This window comes from Oncorhynchus keta, unplaced genomic scaffold, assembly GCF_023373465.1.
Source record: "Oncorhynchus keta strain PuntledgeMale-10-30-2019 unplaced genomic scaffold, Oket_V2 Un_contig_28100_pilon_pilon, whole genome shotgun sequence".
Classification (NCBI taxonomy): Eukaryota; Metazoa; Chordata; class Actinopteri; order Salmoniformes; family Salmonidae; genus Oncorhynchus; species Oncorhynchus keta.
Genome location: NW_026285855.1, coordinates 19,478 through 37,399, shown reverse-complemented (window position 1 = coordinate 37,399; position 17,922 = coordinate 19,478). Strand labels below are relative to the sequence as shown.

General features: G+C 43.7%; 2 protein-coding genes and 1 long non-coding RNA gene across 7 annotated transcripts; 2 read left to right on the top strand and 1 right to left on the bottom strand.

The window, feature by feature from the left end:
• The first annotated feature begins 1,421 nt into the window (after window positions 1-1,421).
• LOC127923059 (zinc finger protein 135-like) lies at window positions 1,422-2,770 on the top strand. Its single transcript, XM_052506988.1, has 2 exons — window positions 1,422-2,043; window positions 2,247-2,770. The coding sequence occupies exons 1-2, from the start codon at window positions 1,926-1,928 to the stop codon at window positions 2,768-2,770; spliced, it is 642 nt and encodes a 213-aa protein (XP_052362948.1). The 5' UTR covers window positions 1,422-1,925.
• Window positions 2,771-5,650: 2,880 nt separating this feature from the next.
• On the top strand, window positions 5,651-6,756 carry LOC127923061 (uncharacterized). Its single transcript, XR_008113167.1, has 2 exons — window positions 5,651-5,852; window positions 6,217-6,756. It is a non-coding gene; the product is annotated as an uncharacterized LOC127923061 (long non-coding RNA).
• Window positions 6,757-8,635: 1,879 nt separating this feature from the next.
• On the bottom strand, window positions 8,636-17,918 carry LOC127923060 (zinc finger protein OZF-like). 5 transcript variants are annotated; one of them, XM_052506991.1, is made up of 8 exons: window positions 17,832-17,918; window positions 16,986-17,175; window positions 16,849-16,908; window positions 13,269-13,715; window positions 12,919-13,037; window positions 11,429-11,622; window positions 10,068-10,236; window positions 8,636-9,947 (listed from the first exon to the last, which is right to left on the bottom strand). In XM_052506991.1, the coding sequence occupies exons 2-8, from the start codon at window positions 17,119-17,121 to the stop codon at window positions 9,690-9,692; spliced, it is 1,383 nt and encodes a 460-aa protein (XP_052362951.1). In that variant the 5' UTR covers window positions 17,122-17,175; window positions 17,832-17,918; the 3' UTR covers window positions 8,636-9,689. The 5 variants fall into 5 exon arrangements, with proteins under 5 accessions (XP_052362951.1, XP_052362949.1, XP_052362950.1 ...); XM_052506989.1 differs by having other exon boundaries at window positions 17,765-17,913; XM_052506990.1 differs by having other exon boundaries at window positions 12,931-13,037; window positions 17,765-17,913.
• Between the last annotated feature and the right edge of the window lie 4 nt (window positions 17,919-17,922).

The window sequence follows — 17,922 nt, the reverse complement described above, 5'->3', positions numbered from 1 at the left end:
AGTTAGTACCTGACCTTTTGACAGACATACAGTTTGACGCTAAATGAGTTGTAGTAAACAGGAAGTTGCTCAAATGAACACTGCAACAAATGCGTCTGGCCAACCAACTCAGATCCCAACTTCAAACCGACGGGAGAGGAAACATGTTCCTAGGGAAAGAGGTTCATACAGGGACTCTGTATTATGTCTAGCCATTCAATAAAAACAATCATTATTTTAGTTAGCTGATTCTTGACCAAATCACTGTATCTAACGTTAGCCGCTAACTAGTTAAAGCCAGTCAGTGGCAAACTCCCACATAATTGCGCTAACGTTAGCTCACCGTTTGGTATTAAAAAACAACATTTGTCATCTTTAGTTTCCTACCTCGGGAATAACGGCCGTTGCAACCAAGCTGGAAAATCACATCACTGCCGAATAGATGCTTTTCCAAAGTTAGTTTTGATTATGCTAGCTAGCTAATAAGACAAGTCGACATTTCGCGGAGCAGTCAGGCTAAACAGCTTCTCATCTCACTTCTTTCTTGCCAGGGGTATATTCATTACGCGGAAGCAAACAGAGCCGACGGGGAGGGACCTATTAATATTTATTTATTTTTGTTGCAAAAACGTTTTCCGTTTGAGTGAAAGGTTTCCGTTGCTAAACGTTTTGCAACAGACGATCAGCTTTTGAAGCGGAATCGGCGTAATGAATACACCCACAGACTCGCGGTGGGAAAATGATGCGTTCAAAACAACTGGGAACTCGGGGAAATACGAATTTATATATCGTCGTTAGTGATCTTCAGGTCGGAAAGTCGAAGCTCTAGAAAGAGGCCCGAGTTCTCGAGTTGGATGACTGTTCAAATACATTTCCCCCTCGGGCCTCATTTATTTTCCGAGTTCCCGTTGTTTTGAACACACTGATGTCGGAGCTTTCCGACTACCTAGTTGCGAGATTCCAGTTGCTGTGAACGCGGCAAAACTCACACTCTGGTCACGTGAGCCGCGCGGTGACGTACTCATGAGCTAAAAAAACAATGTGCTAATGCTCTTCCAGTTCAAAGTTCGATTGTTTTGTCCTTTCGTAGAATCTGTTTCCTGTTTATTATTGTTCATGGAAAGTCGTCTGTCACACCACGTATGTAGTAATTATCATAGTACATGTCTACGATTGCAGCGTGTGTGACTTAAGACGGAAGCTCAAAGAATCACATGGTTAATGTCATCTAAGCTGAGCATACTGGTTACCCAGAGCAAACTGGCTACATCGGGCTCTAAAAAGAGCGATCAGTGAGTGAACTAACTCTATATTGTGCTACATTGAACCTAAACCCATAGTCATCATGGATACTCTCTACACTTATAAATTACTACCACCCCACATATACCAACACGAAGGACCCTGAATACAGTTATAGACTAGTGAAGCTCGAACTTGTAGACTGCTGGCAAACTCAGACCTGAACATCATCATCAAACAAGAAGAGGAAGAGGATATTTCTCTGCAAGTTGAAGAAGAAGAAGAAGAGGAGGAGGAAGAGGATAGCTTTCTACAAGTTAAAGAAGAAGAGGAGGAAGAGGATAGCTTTCTACAAGTTAAAGAAGAAGAGGATAGCTTTCTACAAGTTAAAGAAGAAGAGGAGGAAGAGGATATTTCTCTGCAAGTTGAAGAAGAAGAAGAGGAGGAGGAAGAGGATATCTCTCTATGTGTTAAAGAAGAAGAGGAGGAAGAGGATATTTCTCTGCAAGTTGAAGAAGAAGAAGAAGAGGAGGAGGAAGAGGATAGCGTTCTACAAGTTAAAAAAGAAGAGGAGGAAGAGGATATTTCTCTGCAAGTTGAAGAAGAGGAGGAGGAAGAGGATATCTCTACGTGTTAAAGAAGAAGAAGAGGAGGAAGAGGATATTTCTCTACAAGTTAAAGAAGAAGAGGAAGATCACACTTTCATGGTCAAAGTAGAGGAAGAAGAGAAGGACAAAGCTCTTGAAGTTAAAGAAGAAGAAGAGGAGGGTGGTTTTACGGTCAAAAAAGAAGAAGAGGCTATAGAGGTTTTTATTTTTTCTGGTATGTACAGATAATGGGTACGTCCCAAAATGGCACCCTATTCCCTGTAGAGCCCTACAGGCCTTGGTCAAAAGTACTGCCCTATAAAGGGAATAAGGTGCCAATTGGGACGCAGACCAATATTGAGTGTTTGCTAGTACGAACCGTAACATGGTACTGTTTCTTCAGATTTAAACCCAGAACTCTTTATTTCCTTGACGCAGATGGAAAGTGCAACCAGTGGCCTGTCAGTGGGAAGAGTCCCTCCGTATCAGAAGAAGAAGAACAACAGATGCGACCAAAGAAACAGCCCCAGGAACCCCACCACTCCCCTCTGTACTGCCCCGACTGTGGGAGGAGTTTTGTCAGCCCTGGGATACTGAACGCGCACCGCAGAATCCACCAGTCCAGAATAATCCACACCACCACCGGTGAGCCGTCTCACTACTGCCATGACTGCGGCAAGACCTTCGACACCGCCCGCTACCTCAAAAAAGCACCTCTTGGTTCACACAGCAGAGAGGACCCACCACTGTTCTCAGTGCGACCGGAGCTTCCTGAGACTCCAGCACCTCAAAGAGCACCAGAGAACCCACAGCGGAGAGAAGCCTCACTACTGCCCGCGTGTGGGAAGGGCTTCACCAAGGTCCGACTGCTCCGGACACACCAGCGGCTGCATGCCGTGGAGGGCCCGACGTCGTCGGGGATGGGGCGGAGACGGGGAGGAAGGAAGGTAGTGGGGTGGTGATGTCAGCGATGGGGCGGAAGAGAGCGCTGAGAGTTCTGGCCGGAGTGGACTACTACTACTGCTCTGAGTGTGGGAAGAGCTTCCCAGTGCGGCCTATCTTAAGGTGTGTAAAATAGAATCACTCTCACACTACGTCTGTACGTTTTGTTAAGGATGTGCGTATTGACCACAAATGTTTCTACAGATATCAAATCAAATTGTATTTGTCACATACACATGGTTAGCAGATGTTAATGCGAGTGTAGCGAAATGATTGTGCTTCAAGTTCCGACCTTGCAGTAATATCTAACAAGTAATCTAACCGAACAATCACGCTGACATGCAGTTGCCAGACTTGGCTCAGTAGCTGTCTCTCCCATTGAAATAGAACGAATAGAACGCACCTCCCCGTTCCAAGTCAATGATGTCATAATGGGTGAAATAGAACGTCAGTAGCTGTCTCTCCCATTGAAATAGAACGAATAAAACGCACCTCCCCGTTCCAAGTCAATGATGTCATAATGGGTGAAATAGAACGTCAGTAGCTGTCTCTCCCATTGAAATAGAACGAATAGAACGCACCTCCCCGTTCCAAGTCAATGATGTCATAATGGGTGGACGAACGGTTCAGTTTGCCAGTCAAATTGCCCGGGTTGGAGGTTCCTAGCCCGTTCCGTTCATTCCATTTCGATGGTGTCTCCAAATAACCACGTACAATAGAAAACCTATTGTCCATGAAACGTTCAGATAGAAATAGTCTATCTAGAACAAACATGCCTCTCTGACATGTAGCATACGGAATCACGTCGGCTCTATTCATGGCATTTCTATTCCGCAAAGTTCAACAACTTTTCGGCTACTGAACGTGGCGGCCCTGTTGTTTCAATTTTGATGAACGATGCGTTTCTAAACACAAGAGATCCTGTAAAATAAAGTTCTAATATGTAATTCTATGTTTCTGTCTCAGGTGCATCAGAAGGCTCACACAGGAGACAAACCATACCAGTGTGCTCACTGTAAGAAATCATTCAGCACGTCGTGGGGTTTAAAGGTTCACCGGCAGAATCGCTCTGGAGAGAAGCCCTACCAGTGCGCCGACTGTGGGAAGAGGTTCTCGGACCTGCGCAGCCACAAAGCCCACCGGAGCACCCACACTGGAGAGAAACCATACACATGCCCTGTCTGTGGAAAAGGCTTTGCCTGGCTAAAGAGCCTACAGAAACACCAGGCCACACACAGCAGCAGTGATGGTGGAGTCATAGAAGTACATATAGAATAATGTAGGATATCCTGGAGGGTTTCACTCAACCCCAATGGTGGAACTAGCAGGGTAGTTACAACTACGGGACAGGAGGGTAGCTCTCCAGGAACAGGGTTGGGTTACAGAAGGCTCTGTAGCTCTCCAGGAACAGGGTTGGGTTACAGAAGGGTAGCTCTCCAGGAACAGGGTTGGGTTACAGAAGGGTAGCTCTCCAGGAACAGGGTTGGGTTACAGAAGGGTAGCTCTCTAGGAACAGGGTTGGGTTACAGAAGGGTAGCTCTCCAGGAACAGGGTTGGGTTACAGAAGGGTAGCTCTCTAGGAACAGGGTTGGGTTAAAGAAGGGTAGCTCTCCAGGAACAGGGTTGGGTTACAGAAGGGTAGCTCTCTAGGAACAGGGTTGGGTTACAGAAGGGTAGCTCTCTAGGAACAGGGTTGGGTTACAGAAGGGTAGCTCTCCAGGAACAGGTTTGGGTTACAGAAGGGTAGCTCTCCAGGAACAGGGTTGGGTTACAGAAGGGTAGCTCTCTAGGAACAGGGTTGGGTTACAGAAGGGTAGCTCTCCAGGAACAGGGTTGGGTTACAGAAGGGTAGCTCTCCAGGAACAGGGTTGGGTTACAGAAGGGTAGCTCTCTAGGAACAGGGTTGGGTTAAAGAAGGGTAGCTCTCCAGGAACAGGGTTGGGTTAAAGAAGGGTAGCTCTCCAGGTTAATCAAGTCAAATCACCTGGATTTTAATTCCAGAAATGAGAATTAGATTCCAAATGAAAGCAATCATCTCAGTGTGGTGCAGGAGGACGGGGCTGGACCAGCTGACATCAAAAAATTAAAGGGGACAGTTTGATTAAAAGCTTGAAATAAAAGTACAAATCCAGGTCAAAACACAGGGCCCTAATTATAGAAACACAACGTCACGGTCTCATAACACCGGCTGGTAAAGCTCTGTCTGGATGAGGGAATGTTGTTGTGTCTCATAACACCGGCTGGTAAAGCTCTGTCTGGATGAGGGAATGTTGTTGTGTCTCATAACACCGGCTGGTAAAGCTCTGTCTGGATGAGGGAATGCTGTTGTGTCTCATAACACCGGCTGGTAAAGCTCTGTCTGGATGAGGGAATGTTGTTGTGTCTCATAACACCGGCTGGTAAAGCTCTGTCTGGATGAGGGAATGTTGTTGTGTCCCATAACACCGGCTGGTAAAGCTCTGTCTGGATGAGGGAATGTTGTTGTGTCTCATAACACCGGCTGGTAAAGCTCTGTCTGGATGAGGGAATGTTGTTGTGTCTCATAACACCGGCTGGTAAAGCTCTGTCTGGATGAGGGAATGTTGTTGTGTCTCATAACACCGGCTGGTAAAGCTCTGTCTGGATGAGGGAATGTTGTTGTGTGTCTCATAACACCGGCTGGTAAAGCTCTGTCTGGATGAGGGAATGTTGTTGTGTCTCATAATACCGGCTGGTAAAGCTCTGTCTGGATGAGGAAATGTTGTTGTGTCTCATAACACCGGCTGGTAAAGCTCTGTCTGGATGAGGGAATGTTGTTGTGTCTCATAACACCGGCTGGTAAAGCTCTGTCTGGATGAGGAATGTTGTTGTGTCTCATAACACCGGCTGGTAAAGCTCTGTCTGGATGAGGGAATGTTGTTGTGTCTCATAACACCGGCTGGTAAAGCTCTGTCTGGATGAGGGAATGTTGTTGTGTCTCATAACACCGGCTGGTAAAGCTCTGTCTGGATGAGGGAATGTTGTTGTGTCTCATAACACCGGCTGGTAAAGCTCTGTCTGGATGAGGGAATGTTGTTGTGTCTCATAACACCGGCTGGTAAAGCTCTGTCTGGATGAGGGAATGTTGTTGTGTCCCATAACACCGGCTGGTAAAGCTCTGTCTGGATGAGGGAATGTTGTTGTGTCCCATAACACCGGCTGGTAAAGCTCTGTCTGGATGAGGGAATGTTGTTGTGTCTCATAACACCGGCTGGTAAAGCTCTGTCTGGATGAGGGAATGTTGTTGTGTCTCATAACACCGGCTGGTAAAGCTCTGTCTGGATGAGGGATTGTTGTTGTGTCTCATAACACCGGCTGGTAAAGCTCTGTCTGGATGAGGGAATGTTGTTGTGTCTCATAACACCGGCTGGTAAAGCTCTGTCTGGATGAGGGAATGTTGTTGTGTCTCATAACACCGGCTGGTAAAGCTCTGTCTGGATGAGGGAAGGTTGTTGTGTCTCATAACACCGGCTGGTAAAGCTCTGTCTGGATGAGGGAAGGTTGTTGTGTCTCATAACACCGGCTGGTAAAGCTCTGTCTGGATGAGGGAATGTTGTTGTGTCTCATAACACCGGCTGGTAAAGCTCTCTCTTGGATGAGGGAAGGTTGTTGTGTCTCATAACACCGGCTGGTAAAGCTCTGTCTGGATGAGGGAATGTTGTTGTGTCTCATAACACCGGCTGGTAAAGCTCTGTCTGGATGAGGGAATGTTGTTGTGTCAGAAGGACATCAAAATGTCACATAAGTATGTGACTTGTAATTATATATTTTAGATGTTTATATTCATACGCCAGATGTCGTTTGTAAGCCTAGTTTTTGTTCTCTCAAAGTGTTCAGTTGGATGGATTGTGCAACAGGTGATGGTTATCTTTTTTGGGTTTTTTTCCGACAGCAAAATGTGCTCACTATAACATGAAGTGTATGGAGCAATGTTTGGTTTGGATCTGAAATTAATGGATGATGAAAATAAACATGGTCAGTTGTTGCACTCTGATCTGATATGTGTCTTTATTTTGTAGCTGAGCTCAAAGCACATGCTAACGTCTGGTAGCATAACATCTGATTTCTGTCTTTATTTTGTAGCTGAGCTAAAAGCACATGCTAACGTCTGGTAGCATAACATCTGATTTCTGTATTTATTTTGTCGCTGAGTTCAAAGCACATGCTAACGTCTGGTAGCGTAACATCTGATTTCTGTATTTATTTTGTAGCTGAGCTCAAAGCACATGCTAACGTCTGGTAGCATAACATCTGATTTCTGTATTTATTTTGTCGCTGAGTTCAAAGCACATGCTAACGTCTGGTAGCATAACATCTGATTTCTGTCTTTATTTTGTAGCTGAGCTCAAAGCACATGCTAACGTCTGGTAGCATAACATCTGATTTCTGTCTTTATTTTGTAGCTGAGCTCAAAGCACATGCTAACGTCTGGTAGCATAACATCTGATTTCTGTCTTTATTTTGTAGCTGAGCTCAAAGCACATGCTAACGTCTGGTCATAACAGTTTTCCACATTGTCACGTCTTCAAATGCTTTGAAGCCTTTAAAAAGCAGATCTGGCATTGGAACTGGAGGCGGAGCAAAGCCACTCTATTGAGCAGTGGAGGCTGGTGGGAGGATCTATAGGAGGACGGGCTCGTTGTAATGGCTGGAAAGGATTGACATGGAATGGAGCCAAACGTGGTTTACATATGTATTGTTTGATATCGTTCCATTTCAGACATTACAATGACCCAGTCTTCCTATAGCTCCTCCCACCAGCCTCCACTGGTTTTGAGGTGTGTAACCCCCCTCCAAAACATGGCTGTAGTTACTAAATACACTACTTTAACAGATAAAGTGAAAGATGTTGTTTCGTTTCATGACTTATCTTCATTGATTAATTATACTCTATTGACAAATATGGTTTAACGGTAACCTTTACACAAACATGATTGCCAACAGATTTGTCCAAGAGAAACAATTCACATCATAAACTAGGTTTCCATCCAATTGGCGACAGATTTCCATGCGAATATTCTAGAATCAGCATACATAAAATATGTGCATATTCCCTCCAGTGGTGTTTCCACCAAACTGAATTGTTGCGAGAAAAAATCAGTGCGTGATGACGTAGGGAACGCAACATGTACTTTTCCCACTTAAGTTTTCATGTACCGAATACATTTTTTCAATGTGTTTCCGTTGCATTTTCAACACTACGGATAGTTTTGTCACAGAAACTGTTAGAATGTATGCACACATGACTGTAAGTCGCTTTGGATAAAAGCGTCAGCTAAATGGCATATATTATTATTATATTAAATAGCAAATGTTCCTAGTCTGGTTTTGGTACGTGCTCTCGATCCAGCAGCTCACAGAGAGATTTTGGGTAGGTTAGTCTACAATAAAGTATGAGATTATGGATAAAGAGACAGAATATTTTGTTTTGTCAAAAGGCAATCAATCATCGATTATCATATCACCAGAATAAGACCCTCGACATTTATTGGAAAGGAGCATCAAGATCACCGTGCACTTTCACCACCCTGTGAAATTCATGATTTCTACGTATTTCATCTGTAGCCTAATAAACTGCTTGCTTTCCGGACGAGTCGTAGGGAGGACCACACACCGCGTCATCGCGTGAGTGACTCCACATTTACTTCGATATGACGGGTATTAATTATATCAATATTTGCACACAAGGCGTTTCCAGCGCCATTTCTCGCATAAATAATTTGACCGACACAAAAATATCCCATCATGTCGACGTACAAATTATCTGTCGGCATTTATAAAATTGTATCAAAAACTAAACAGCTATCATTCTTTTTTGGTTTATACAGGATGACTTCACACACATAAAAACTGTAACTGAAACGTAGTAAAAGGTGTCTTTCATGTAATGTCAGTTTCCAAACAACCTAAAAAGTAAAAAATAAAAACATTTAAATCAAAATGACCATTTTGTCGACATCTAAAACAGAGCGTTGACCTTGTGTCTGCTCAGAACAATGACAGAACATTCTAATAGACATGTTGACATCACCACTGTGACGTCATCACGGAACGAGTAGAGTGCTAGCAAAGTAATGTTCTATCTCTCTTTCCAATGATGTGGCATCGATGGCATCCCCGAGGATGATAAATATATATATATATTTTTTGAGGGGGCTTCTGAGTGGCACAGCGGTCTAAGGCACTGCATTTCAGTGCTAGAGGCGTTACTACAGTCCCTGGTTTGAATCCAGGCTGTATCACATCCGGCCGTGACTGGGAGTCCTACAGTGCGGCACACAATTGGCCCAGCGTCGTCCAGGTTTGGCCGGGGTGGGCCGTCATTATAAATAAAAATGTATTAACTGACTTGCCTAGTTAAATAAAATAAAACAATTAAATAAAATGTAATGTCTGTTTCTAGCCAACTAAAATAAAAAATAAATCAAGACATCGTTACATCATCATGTGACGTAGAGTAGAGCTGGTCCTCTATGTTACTGAGTAGAGCTGGTCCTCTATGTTACTGAGTAGAGCTGGTCCTCTATGTTACTGAGTAGAGCTGGTCCTCGTCCTCTATGTTACTGAGTAGAGCTGGTCCTCTATGTTACTGAGTAGAGCTGGTCCTCGTCCTCTATGTTACTGAGTAGAGCTGGTCCTCTATGTTACTGAGTAGAGCTGGTCCTCGTCCTCTATTTTACTGAGTAGAGCTTGTCCTCGTCCTCTATGTTACTGAGTAGAGCTGGTCCTCGTCCTCTATGTTACTGAGTAGAGCTGGTCCTCGTCCTCTATGTTACTGAGTAGAGCTGGTCCTCGTCCTCTATGTTACTGAGTAGAGCTGGTCCTCTATGTTACTGAGTAGAGCTGGTCCTCGTCCTCTATTTTACTGAGTAGAGCTTGTCCTCGTCCTCTATGTTACTGAGTAGAGCTGGTCCTCGTCCTCTATGTTACTGAGTAGAGCTTGTCCTCGTCCTCTATGTTACTGAGTCCGCTACGTGTGGTGCTGTGGTCCGGGTTGAACTTCATATGTTCCTTCAGCTGCTTCAGCTGATAGTAACTCTTCCCACAGTCGTAGCAGTAGAAGGGCTTCTCTCCCGTGTGAATCCTCTGGTGCACCTTCAACTCTGAGGACGTGATGAAACGCTTGTCACAGTCGGAGCAGGGGTAAGGCCTCTCTCCTGTGTGAGTCCTCAGGTGCACCTTCAAAGTAAAAAAAAAAATACACAATATAAATTGTATTAATTAGTAAGAATTTCAGTATATAGTAAATAGCAAGTATTATGTTGTGTAACTGAAATAAAATCCACAACTATATTGTACCTTTAAGGTCCCCTGAGCACGGAAGGTCTTGTCGCAGTAGGAGCAGGCGTAAGGCTTCTGGTCAGAGTGTATTCTCTGGTGGAGCTTGAGGTTGGACAGCTGTTTGAATGCCTTGTCGCAGTAGGAACAGCTGTGAGGTTTCTCCTGGCTGTGGATCTTCTCATGGACCCTGGAGCAACAGATAATACATGAACCAGTAGTTCAAGTTCACTTGAATATCCCACAACGGGACATTGACTGGTTAAGTACTAGTAGTTCAAGTTCACTTGAATATCCCACAACGGGACATTGACTGGTTAAGTACTAGTAGTTCTAGTTCACTTGAATATCCCACAACAGGAACTTGGTTTGTGACAGTTAAAACATTTTTTTTTTTAAAGACATGACAACATTGAATCATAACAACAGAAAATACAGTTTAATGAAATAAATGACGACATAACGGATGTCGTAATAAAACAAACAGATGACTTAATAATAACTTTCTCCAGATAAAAACGTAGTAACTTGTTACAATGTCCGGTGGTTATTACGTTATCAGGTGAGTAACACATGGGCCCATACTCATAAAGCATCTCAAAGTAGGAGAGCTGATCTAGGATCAGATCCCCTGTACTTATGATGTTGTTCAGATCCAATAGGAGAGCTGATCTAGGATCAGGTCCCCTTGTACATGTGATGTTGTTCAGATCCAATAGGAGAGCTGATCTAGGATCAGGTCCCCTTGTACATGTGATGTTGTTCAGATCCAATAGGAGAGCTGATCTAGGATCAGGTCATCTTGTACATGCGATGTTGTTCAGATCCAATAGGAGTGCTGATCTAGGATCAGATCCAATAGGAGAGCTGATCTAGGATCAGATCCCCTTGTTCATGTGATGTTGTTCAGATCCAATAGGAGAGCTGATCTAGGATCAGATCCAATAGGAGAGCTGATCTAGGATCAGGTCCCCTTGTTCATGTGATGCTGTTCAGATCCAATATGAGAGCTGATCTAGGATCAGGTCCCCTTGTACATGTGATGTTGTTCAGATCCAATAGGAGAGCTGATCTAGGATCAGGTCCCCTTGTACATGTGATGCTGTTCAGATCCAATAGGAGAGCTGATCTAGGATCAGGTCCCCTTGTACATGTGATGTTGTTCAGATCCAATAGGAGAGCTGATCTAGGATCAGATCCAATAGGAGAGCTGATCTAGGATCAGGTCCCCTTGTACATGTGAAGTTGTTCAGAACAGATCCAATAGGAGAGCTGATCTAGGATCAGATCCCTCGATCCAGTCATTTTAATCTAAAAGACAAAAACGGATCCTAAATCAGCACTCCTACTCAGACGGATTATGACTACAGGCCCTGAGTTACCTGAGCTCGCTGGAGGAAGGGAACTTCATGGGGCAGCTGCTGCAGTGGTACGGCTTCTCTCCTGTATGGATACGCTGGTGCTTCTTCAGATGGCCAGACTCTACAAAGGTCTTCCCACAGAAGGAGCAGGAGAACGGTCTCTCTCCGGTGTGCCTGCGCTCGTGGGATTTCAGGTTCCCCGTTTGGGCGAAGCCCTTAAAAATCAAATCAAATTTAAAGTGCATTTAAAATCACAACACTCTTTAGTCTGGAGTATTTACACTGAGTGCACAAAACATTAGGAACGTCTTGCTAATATTGAGTTGCCCTTAGAACAGCCTCACTTCCTTGGGGGCGTGGCCTCTACAATAAGAGTTCCACAGGGATGCTGGCCCATGTTGACTCTAATGCTTCCCACAGTTGTGTCATGTTGGTTGAATGTGCTTTGGGTGGTTCAACAGGAAATTGTTGAGCGTGAAAAACCCAGCAGCGTTGCGGTATCTTGACACACTCAAACCGGTGTACCTGGCATCTACCTGGCACCTGGCACCTACCTGGCACCTACCTGGCATCTACCTGGCACCTACCTGGCACCTACCTCAATACTCCGTTCAAAGGCACTTAAATATTTTGTCTCGAGGCTTAACAATCCTTCTTTAAACCGTCTCCTCTCCTTCATCTACACTGATTGAAGTGGATTTAACAAGAGACATCAATAAGGGATCATAGCTTTCACCTGGATTCACCTGGTCAGTCTGTCATGGAAAGAGCAGGTGTTCACACTGTTTTGTACACTCAGTTTATACACCTGGCGACATGGGTACGAATCCTCTCTCTCTGTATCTGTCTCCCCTATACATTCAGACTATCACTGTCCATAAAAAACTATAAATTACTACAAAATGTATTTTAAATGTGCAACACTCTTTACAGTAAAAACAATCAAATGACAAAAAGTAAAAGCAAACCATCAGTAAAAGAGATTTAATAAAAATAATCAACCTTCCCACACACCTCACAGACGTAAGGTCTCTCTCCTGTGTGTGTTCTCTGGTGGGTCTTTAGAGATTTAATAAACAGAACCAACCTTCCCACACACCTCACAGACGTAAGGTCTCTCTCCTGTGTGTGTTCTCTGGTGGGTCTTTAGAGATTTAATAAACAGAACCAACCTTCCCACACACCTCACAGACGTACGGTCTCTCTCCTGTGTGTGTTCTCTGGTGGGTCTTTAGAGATTTAATAAACAGAACCAACCTTCCCACACACCTCACAGACGTACGGTCTCTCTCCTGTGTGTGTTCTCTGGTGGGTCTTTAGAGATTTAATAAACAGAACCAACCTTCCCACACACCTCACAGACGTAGGGTCTCTCTCCAGTGTGTGTTCTCTGGTGGGTCTTTAAAGATTTAATAAACAGAACCAACCTTCCCACACCCTCACAGACGTAGGGTCTCTCTCCTGTGTGTGTTCTCTGGTGGGTCTTTAGAGATTTAATAAACAGAACCAACCTTCCCACACACCTCACAGACGTAAGGTCTCTCTCCAGTGTGTGTTCTCTGGTGGGTCTTTAAAGCAGCCAGTATGGTGAAGCTCTTGTCACAGTCTGGACAGGGGAAGGGTCTCTCTCCTGTATTGGGTGAGAACACAAAACACACAACGTATTGAACTTGATTGTCTGATGATTGAATGCCTTTAGAAAAGGTTCACTAGAACGACCTTAAAACAATTCAACCCCCAAAAAAAGTGGACAGAACTTGTGACAAAAATATTTAAAAATATATATATATATATTTATTGACCAGATTGGTTGAGAACCCGAATACTGAATACTTTCGAAAGGAACCAAAGTTAAAGAAACCTGTGTGTGTGAGTGTGTGTCTCTTCAGCTCGGCTGGTGAGCAGAACCTCTTGGCGCAGGCCGGTACGGAGCAGGGGTACGGTCTCAGTCGGGTGTGGATGACCTGGTGTTTGTCTAAGCTAACAGTGGTGGATAAACGCTTCCCACACCGAGAGCAGGGGAACGGTCTCTGACGACCGCCTTTGGTCTTGTTGGGCTTAGTCCCTGGGTTTGCTGAGATCTGGGGGCTCCTCTCCTCTCCCTCCTCGTCTTCCTCTCTGGATGCAGGGTCCTTGTCCGATGCCCCTCCACCGGCAGGGCCAGACCTGGGGTCGCTATTATGGTGGGGGTTGTTCTTGTCAGGGGTGGCTCTAGGGCCATTGTCAGGGGTGGCTCTAGGGCCATTGTCAGGGCTGGAGTCGTCAGAACTGTGGCTGGTAAGGTCAGAAGTAGGGCTTGGGTTGTCATCTGAGGGAACAGAGAAATCTCAGGTCAGATAAGAGGCTTAGTAACGCCATGGTAGCTCCTCTGTGATGCTGTATAGGATATATTATGGCTCCTCTGTGATGCTGTACTCACTAGTCTGTATAGGATATATTATGGCTCCTCTGTGATGCTGTATAGGATATACTATGGCTCCTCTGTGATGCTGTATAGGATATACTATGGCTCCTCTGTGATGCTGTATAGGATATACTATGGCTCCTCTGTGATGCTGTATAGGATATACTATGGCTCCTCTGTGATGCTGTATAGGATATACTATGGCTCCTCTGTGATGCTGTATAGGATATACTATGACTCCTCTGTGATGCTGTATAGGATATACTATGACTCCTCTGTGATGTTGTATAGGATATACTATGACTCCTCTGTGATGCTGTATAGGATATACTATGGCTCCTCTGTGATGCTGTATAGGATATACTATGGCTCCTCTGTGATGCTGTATAGGATATACTATGACTCCTCTGTGATGTTGTATAGGATATACTATGACTCCTCTGTGATGTTGTATAGGATATACTATGGCTCCTCTGTGATGTTGTACTCACTAGTCTGTATAGGATATACTATGGCTCCTCTGTGATGCTGTACTCACTAGTCTGTATAGGATATACTATGGCTCCTCTGTGATGCTGTACTCACTAGTCTGTATAGGATATACTATGGCTCCTCTGTGATGCTGTACTCACTAGTCTGTATAGGATATACTATGGCTCCTCTGTGATGCTGTACTCACTAGTCTGTATAGGATATACTATGGCTCCTCTGTGATGCTGTACTCACTAGTCTGTATAGGATATACTATGGCTCCTCTGTGATGCTGTACTCACTAGTCTGTATAGGATATACTATGGCTCCTCTGTGATGCTGTACTCACTAGTCTGTATAGGATATACTATGGCTCCTCTGTGATGTTGTACTCACTAGTCTGTATAGGATATACTATGGCTCCTCTGTGATGCTGTACTCACTAGTCTGTATAGGATATACTATGACTCCTCTGTGATGCTGTATAGGATATACTATGGCTCCTCTGTGATGCTGTATAGGATATACTATGGCTCCTCTGTGATGCTGTATAGGATATACTATGACTCCTCTGTGATGCTGTATAGGATATATTATGGCTCCTCTGTGATGCTGTATAGGATATACTATGGCTCCTCTGTGATGCTGTATAGGATATACTATGACTCCTCTGTGATGCTGTATAGGATATACTATGACTCCTCTGTGATGCTGTACTCACTAGTCTGTATAGGATATACTATGACTCCTCTGTGATGTTGTATAGGATATACTATGGCTCCTCTGTGATGCTGTATAGGATATACTATGACTCTATGTGATGCTGTATAGGATATACTATGGCTCCTCTGTGATGCTGTATAGGATATACTATGACTCCTCTGTGATGCTGTATAGGATATACTATGACTCCTCTGTGATGCTGTATAGGATATACTATGGCTCCTCTGTGATGCTGTATAGGATATACTATGACTCCTCTGTGATGCTGTACTCACTAGTCTGTATAGGATATACTATGACTCCTCTGTGATGCTGTACTCACTAGGCTGTATAGGATATACTATGACTCCTCTGTGATGCTGTACTCACTAGTCTGTATAGGATATACTATGACTCCTCTGTGGTGCTGTATAGGATATACTATGGCTCCTCTGTGATGCTGTATAGGATATATTATGGCTCCTCTGTGATGCTGTATAGGATATACTATGGCTCCTATGTGATGCTGTACAGGATATACTATGGCTCCTCTGTGATGCTGTATAGGATATATTATGGCTCCTCTGTGATGCTGTATAGGATATACTATGGCTCCTCTGTGATGCTGTATAGGATATACTATGACTCCTCTGTGATGCTGTATAGGATATACTATGACTCCTCTGTGATGCTGTACTCACTAGTCTGTATAGGATATACTATGACTCCTCTGTGATGTTGTATAGGATATACTATGGCTCCTCTGTGATGCTGTATAGGATATACTATGACTCCTATGTGATGCTGTATAGGATATACTATGGCTCCTCTGTGATGCTGTATAGGATATACTATGACTCCTCTGTGATGCTGTATAGGATATACTATGACTCCTCTGTGATGCTGTATAGGATATACTATGGCTCCTCTGTGATGCTGTATAGGATATACTATGACTCCTCTGTGATGCTGTACTCACTAGTCTGTATAGGATATACTATGACTCCTCTGTGATGCTGTACTCACTAGTCTGTATAGGATATACTATGACTCCTCTGTGATGCTGTACTCACTAGTCTGTATAGGATATACTATGACTCCTCTGTGGTGCTGTATAGGATATACTATGGCTCCTCTGTGATGCTGTATAGGATATATTATGGCTCCTCTGTGATGCTGTATAGGATATACTATGGCTCCTATGTGATGCTGTACAGGATATACTATGGCTCCTCTGTGATGCTGTACTCACTAGTCTGTATAGGATATACTATGACTCCTCTGTGATGCTGTATAGGATATACTATGGCTCCTCTGTGATGCTGTATAGGATATACTATGACTCCTCTGTGATGCTGTATAGGATATACTATGGCTCCTCTGTGATGCTGTATAGGATATACTATGGCTCCTCTGTGATGCTGTATAGGATATACTATGGCTCCTCTGTGATGCTGTATAGGATATACTATGACTCCTCTGTGATGCTGTATAGGATATACTATGACTCCTCTGTGATGCTGTACTCACTAGTCTGTATAGGATATACTATGACTCCTCTGTGATGCTGTACTCACTAGTCTGTATAGGATATACTATGACTCCTCTGTGATGCTGTACTCACTAGTCTGTATAGGATATACTATGGCTCCTCTGTGATGCTGTATAGGATATACTATGACTCCTCTGTGATGCTGTACTCACTAGGCTGTATAGGATATATTATGGCTCCTCTGTGATGCTGTATAGGATATACTATGACTCCTCTGTGATGCTGTATAGGATATACTATGACTCCTCTGTGATGCTGTACTCACTAGTCTGTATAGGATATACTATGACTCCTCTGTGATGCTGTACTCACTAGGCTGTATAGGATATATTATGGCTTCTTCCTCTTCCTCTTTCTTGACGTTGAAGAACCCTGAAGGAAACACACAAGATTTAAATAACGGCAAGTTGTAAATAAACAAATCACAAAGAGAGAGAAGGCAAGAGCACCTGTACTTGGGTGAGCCACACCCCATATCTCTTCCTCCTCTTCTTCTGTTTTCACATGAGCAAAACTCAGGTACGTTGTTAGGGGTGTTGTTAGGGGCCCACAGTCCTCCTGCTTCACCCCCCTCAGGGTCTGCATTACTTGGTCTCCATGGATACCTTTGGGCCCAGGGGACCCTGTGAGTTTGGTCTCCTGAGAGAGAAGAAAACAGAAGTGGATTTGTCACTACAATTATTTCCAGACAAAGCATGTTTATATGTAGCTTTCTTTAGTGTGCGTATATATATTTTAAACTTTAATATATATATTTACTTTAACATTTTTTTTCTAAGCACATGCCGGCCAGGAACAGTTGTAATGAATATAGTTGTTCAGTTTAACTCAATTCTTTGGTCGGTACCGAACATATTTTAACATGATTAAGTTTGAAAAATGTGTGAATGGCAAGTTGAATGGCTGTTTCCTGGGCTTAAAGGATAATCGCAATATTCAACTGACTCCTTCGTAAACCCAGATTCTGGTTTATTCTACATCATGCCTGAACATGCATCTCTATACATATTCATTGATGGAAACTGCTAGCACCAACATGGTCGCTGCATATCACCATTCTAGCTATTTCACATATAATGTTGAAACGTATCGATTAGACTGCTTCCACCGGGCAAGGAAACTGCTGCTTTGTTCAGAACCACTGAACTGAGCAGACAAAAAAAAAAAACATACGTCCACCTTCGAAACATTATAAATGTTATATTTGAGTGTATTGTTATCTACTCACCACCACGTCCATTGTATATAGTAGTGCTCTTTGAAAAAAAAGAAGAAGCTCAGAATATGAAACAAACCGGTTGTTGTTTTTCTTCCGGCTTCCGCCTCAGTGTCGTCAGACGTGACCATCTAGACGAGAGTAATCAACTACCGCTTGTGATTTATCTT

Coding starts and splice junctions, on each gene's coding strand:
- LOC127923059 (XM_052506988.1), top strand. CDS start 1,926: ATGGTCAAAGTAGAGGAAGAAGAGAAGGACAAAGCTCTTGAAGTTAAA. Junction 2,044..2,246: donor AGAGGTTTTTATTTTTTCTG/GTATGTACAGAT, acceptor TCCTTGACGCAG/ATGGAAAGTGCAACCAGTGG.
- LOC127923060 (XM_052506989.1), bottom strand. Junction 16,909..16,985: donor TGTGGCTCACCCAAGTACAG/GTGCTCTTGCCT, acceptor TGTTTCCTTCAG/GGTTCTTCAACGTCAAGAAA. Junction 13,716..16,848: donor AATATATCCTATACAGCCTA/GTGAGTACAGCA, acceptor CTGTTCCCTCAG/ATGACAACCCAAGCCCTACT.